Consider the following 5,112-nt stretch of genomic DNA (forward strand, 5'->3'; position numbering starts at 1 on the left):
AAGACGAGTGCATAAAAAAATATTTATAATAATAGGTTTTCAATGCAACCGGTCAAAGGTCGGGGAACGTATGTGATTAGACTTTTGGTACATTACATTTCTTTGAGGTTTACTTCGTATCCTTTTTTTTTTTGGAGAATAGTCAAGGGAGTATAATTTTGTTTTTGTTTTTTTTTTGTGTATTAGATCAACAGGTTTCAGTGGAGTGCCAAATTCTCCACCAAATCTCCCAGAAGTCAGAGACCTTCGTTATGTACCAGACACAGGTTTGACCTCACCTTCCTCTTCATGCAGACTGCTTGGAAATGTTTTTTTTTTTAAATAAGAAATGTAATCAACAAGCATTTCAGTTTTCATATCTAGGTATTGGATGTTACTTCTTTCTTGAGATATCAAGGCAGCAATAGTCATACTAGTCATTCAACATCCTTTCTTCTGCTGTTTGTTTCTTCTCTTTAGGTGGACATGAAAACCCTACGGCATTGCCACCTGCCACTACAAATCCATCTACCTCCGCGCTCCCGCCACAGCGGCAGATGGTACGGACGAAGACAACACTATATATTTATATATGTGTATATATATGTATATATATATAGTTGTGTCAAATTGGAAATCAAATTGGAAAAGGTCAGGTCACATTCTGAGGGGTAAATACTGTAGGTTATTTGTTCATATTGTGTATATATATATATATATACATACATATATATATTTATATATGTGTATATATATGTATATATATATAGTTGTGTCAAATTGGAAATCAAATTGGAAAAGGTCAGGTCACATTCTGAGGGGTAAATACTGTAGGTTATTTGTTCATATTGTGTATATATATATATATATACATACATATATATATTTATATATGTGTATATATATGTATATATATATAGTTGTGTCAAATTGGAAATCAAATTGGAAAAGGTCAGGTCACATTCTGAGGGGTAAATACTGTAGGTTATTTGTTCATATTGTGTATATATATATATATATACATACATATATATATTTATATATGTGTATATATATGTATATATATATAGTTGTGTCAAATTGGAAATCAAATTGGAAAAGGTCAGGTCACATTCTGAGGGGTAAATACTGTAGGTTATTTGTTCATATTGTGTATATATATATATATATACATACATATATATATTTATATATGTGTATATATATGTATATATATATAGTTGTGTCAAATTGGAAATCAAATTGGAAAAGGTCAGGTCACATTCTGAGGGGTAAATACTGTAGGTTATTTGTTCATATTGTGTATATATATATATATATACATACATATATATATTTATATATGTGTATATATATGTATATATATATAGTTGTGTCAAATTGGAAATCAAATTGGAAAAGGTCAGGTCACATTCTGAGGGGTAAATACTGTAGGTTATTTGTTCATATTGTGTATATATATATATATATACATACATATATATATTTATATATGTGTATATATATGTATATATATATAGTTGTGTCAAATTGGAAATCAAATTGGAAAAGGTCAGGTCACATTCTGAGGGGTAAATACTGTAGGTTATTTGTTCATATTGTGTATATATATATATATATACATACATATATATATTTATATATGTGTATATATATGTATATATATATAGTTGTGTCAAATTGGAAATCAAATTGGAAAAGGTCAGGTCACATTCTGAGGGGTAAATACTGTAGGTTATTTGTTCATATTGTGTATATATATATATATATACATACATATATATATTTATATATGTGTATATATATGTATATATATATAGTTGTGTCAAATTGGAAATCAAATTGGAAAAGGTCAGGTCACATTCTGAGGGGTAAATACTGTAGGTTATTTGTTCATATTGTGTATATATATATATATATACATACATATATATATTTATATATGTGTATATATATGTATATATATATAGTTGTGTCAAATTGGAAATCAAATTGGAAAAGGTCAGGTCACATTCTGAGGGGTAAATACTGTAGGTTATTTGTTCATATTGTGTATATATATATATATATATACATACATATATATATATATATTTATATATGTGTATATATATGTATATATATACAGTTGTGTTTTCGCTAGGTCCTACTTTTTTCTTAAATTGTGTATGTGTTTTTTAACTCATTACTTTTTTTTTTTTTTTTTCAAAGCGTCAGCCACCAGAGGTTCGTTATCAGTCACAGCTTGATCAACTCTATAACATGGGCTTCATAAACCACGAAGCCAACCTGCAGGCACTCATAGCTACAGGAGGGGATGTCAGTGCAGCCATTGACCGACTGATATTCTGACATGCAGGTCCCAGAGTCCAGAGTCTGCCACACATGATGTTGACTTACATTTCAGGAGGTTCACTTTATCACTCCACAAGGTTGTTCAGCTTATGGCTTTATTATACTCTTCAAAAAGGAGTCATTTACACCTTTAAAACTTTGTTTTTTTTGCTACTGCCAAAGTTCAAAAGTTCATGTTTAGTTCAACTCAGGGAGTACTACCTTTAGTATGACAGTATTACGTTTACCACCTGGGAAAAGATAATCATGTTCCAAACCCATATATATATATATGAGTGTGAGTGTCAACTTTGCCTTTCTTTGTTATTCAGCTTTTTCCTAAAGCAGTGTGATGTTACGTTAAACTAAAAGAATAAAAAGATCAAATCTCTTTGTACTGTTTCTATTTTTTTTTTTTTTTTGATACCATGGTTGCTTCAGATCATAGCTGGGAAAACACAGATCATTCATACTGTGTAAAGGTGAATTCAGGAATCCGTGGTTGATGATGATGATGCAGTTGGGGGGAAACAATGATTTTAATGCTTAATTCCCCTAAGGTTTGAGAGAATAATGCTTCAGGTTAGAAGGGCATCTTCAACCTTCACGTTCCAAATTAAAGATAAGAAGAACATGGAAACGACAGAGGAGGAAAGGCTGTAAACGATGGGTCCAGGAAAAATAGATCGCTTTTAGAACTGCGGAGTTTAGGAAATGAAATGACAAGAATTTCAGAAAATGTATTTGTTTTCACGATAGAGTTAATAGCAATAAATAGTAATGACAATGACAATCAGTATTGAGTTTGTGAGTGGAAAGAATTAAATTATGTTTTCGATTCGTTTTCGATCTGCTCTACATTCATAGCATAGTCTTTCATAGCTGGTGCTAGATGTCATAAAAATAAAAGTTATCATAGCATAGTCTTTCATAGCTAGTGCTAGATGTCATAAAAATAAAAGTTATAAATGACAGAATAAATTATTATTATTATTATTATTTTTCTGTCCATGATTAAATTAAGACCATAAGGTTGTTGATGCCGGGTCACACTCACGGGGTGGCAGTAATGTACCTGGAAAACTGGTGCTATCCGCCATTAAACGGAAAAAGAAGAAGAAGAAGAAGAAGAAATGCCTACAAACCCCATGATGCTCTGCATCCGGAAAAAATAAGTAAATGTCTCAGTCAGCTGACTTGTATTGAGAAGTTTTTTATCGTTATTTTAGCTTCATTCATTCTGCACTGGTGAAGCGCTATGTTGCGACCAAAAGCATTAACACAGGTTCTCAGTCAGGCGAACACAAACGGAGTCCAAAGCACACTGTGAGTAATTCTTAAGCGGGTGACATTAATTTAGCATGTGACGGCTAGCCACAGGCTAACAGCAAGACAGGAGTATATTTACTATTAGACTGGTATGACGCTGAATCGTGTACTGTAGTATGGTTGGTAATAATGGCGTTACCCAAGGTATTGCAACACAACGCTGTTTAAATACTACCTAACTTGACCGCATTTGACAACAAAATGCCGTTATTATTTGTTATAGAAAGTGTTAAAAACCAAACAAACAAAGGGTCTAAGTAAAATTTTAGTCTGAAAAGACGTTTTGGTACGATGTAACACAATGGCTTTACATTTATCACCAGCTTACTAAATAATGAAGGCTCACTTCTGGCCTACTCTGGCTATGGGGACACTGATGCACGAGTGACCGCCGCCATAGCAAGCAACATCTGGGCAGCCTACGACAAGAATGGCCACCAAGCCTTCAATGAAGACAAACTCAAGTTTATACTTATGGACTGTATGGTAAGTAAAAGTTTGATTAGCCACTTTTCTTCTTTGGTTTTATTGCTTTATCATGTCAGGATAATAATAATAATAATGTGTTTTATACTGCACTTGTGTCACTGTGGTTGTTCTAAACGTGCTTTATTTTCCACCTCAGGAGGGAAGAGTAGCCATTACCCGTGTAGCCAACCTACTACTGTGCATGTATGCCAAGGAGACAGTGGGATTTGGGATGCTCAAAGCCAAGGTATTTCTACATTTCTGTAGTCAACAGTTTTATTACATTAAAACCCAGAAGGTTGATTTCCTATTGACTACAAGCTATAAATCAAATAAGTGAACAAAACGCATTATTTAAAAGTGATTGTATTTAAAGGAAACATATATAAGAGACCCTGACATCCAATCAGCTCTGGTCCCTAAACTAAAACCTAAAAAAAAAAAATCATATAAATGGGACATGACAGGAAGCACTTCATTTAATAATTATTTAATAATTTATTAGTATTATTTATTAATTATTTTTGGAAGCATTTTCTTTTAAATGTGCCTACCAAAATGCTGTTAAAAAAAAACATTAGCTCAACTATGGAAGCTAATGTGGTTAATAATTCCTCTTTCTTGGCTTATGTTTCTAAAGGCAGAGGCACTGGTCCTGTACTTGGAGGAGCCCCTCACACAAGTAGCTGCGTCATAATGAAGAATAGTGTGGGCTTCAGCCCGACTGCAGGGGGAAAAAAGCATCATGGTGATCCGGTACCTTTGAGACAAATCATCCCAAAGTGCAAAATACACTCTCTCTGTTTGTATGGTTGTATAGTTTTCTTCACGATGTCCGGACAATTTATTGTTGATGACGTTGTTTGTCATTGTTGAAAGAACGCCATCGACAACCTTTTTTTTGTTCATCGAGGTTTTGTTACAGGATCACACATTTGTTGTCCTTGTTAATTAATACCTACTCAAACCAAACGGCAAATTATTCTCTTTGTTTGCCATTTC

The 5,112-nt window shown here is 32.8% G+C and overlaps 1 protein-coding gene across 1 annotated transcript; it reads left to right on the forward strand.

Moving 5' to 3' along the window:
- Window positions 1-3,450: 3,450 nt before the first annotated feature.
- lamtor2 (late endosomal/lysosomal adaptor, MAPK and MTOR activator 2) lies at window positions 3,451-4,843 on the forward strand. Its single transcript, XM_008324017.3, has 4 exons — window positions 3,451-3,639; window positions 3,966-4,128; window positions 4,268-4,357; window positions 4,751-4,843. Exons 1-4 carry the CDS (start codon window positions 3,572-3,574, stop codon window positions 4,805-4,807), a joined length of 378 nt encoding a protein of 125 aa, XP_008322239.1. The 5' UTR covers window positions 3,451-3,571; the 3' UTR covers window positions 4,808-4,843.
- The last annotated feature ends 269 nt before the right edge of the window (window positions 4,844-5,112 follow it).

This window comes from Cynoglossus semilaevis, chromosome 13 (assembly GCF_000523025.1).
Source record: "Cynoglossus semilaevis isolate Cse_v1.0 chromosome 13, Cse_v1.0, whole genome shotgun sequence".
In the NCBI taxonomy this organism is placed as follows: Eukaryota; Metazoa; Chordata; class Actinopteri; order Pleuronectiformes; family Cynoglossidae; genus Cynoglossus; species Cynoglossus semilaevis.

What these genes read in the sequence shown, in the direction of transcription:
- lamtor2 (XM_008324017.3), top strand. Translation starts at nt 3,572, where the DNA reads ATGTTGCGACCAAAAGCATTAACACAGGTTCTCAGTCAGGCGAACACA. An exon ending in AACGGAGTCCAAAGCACACT is followed by an intron (nt 3,640 to 3,965) that starts GTGAGTAATTCT and finishes ATTTATCACCAG; the next exon opens with CTTACTAAATAATGAAGGCT. An exon ending in TTGGGATGCTCAAAGCCAAG is followed by an intron (nt 4,358 to 4,750) that starts GTATTTCTACAT and finishes ATGTTTCTAAAG; the next exon opens with GCAGAGGCACTGGTCCTGTA.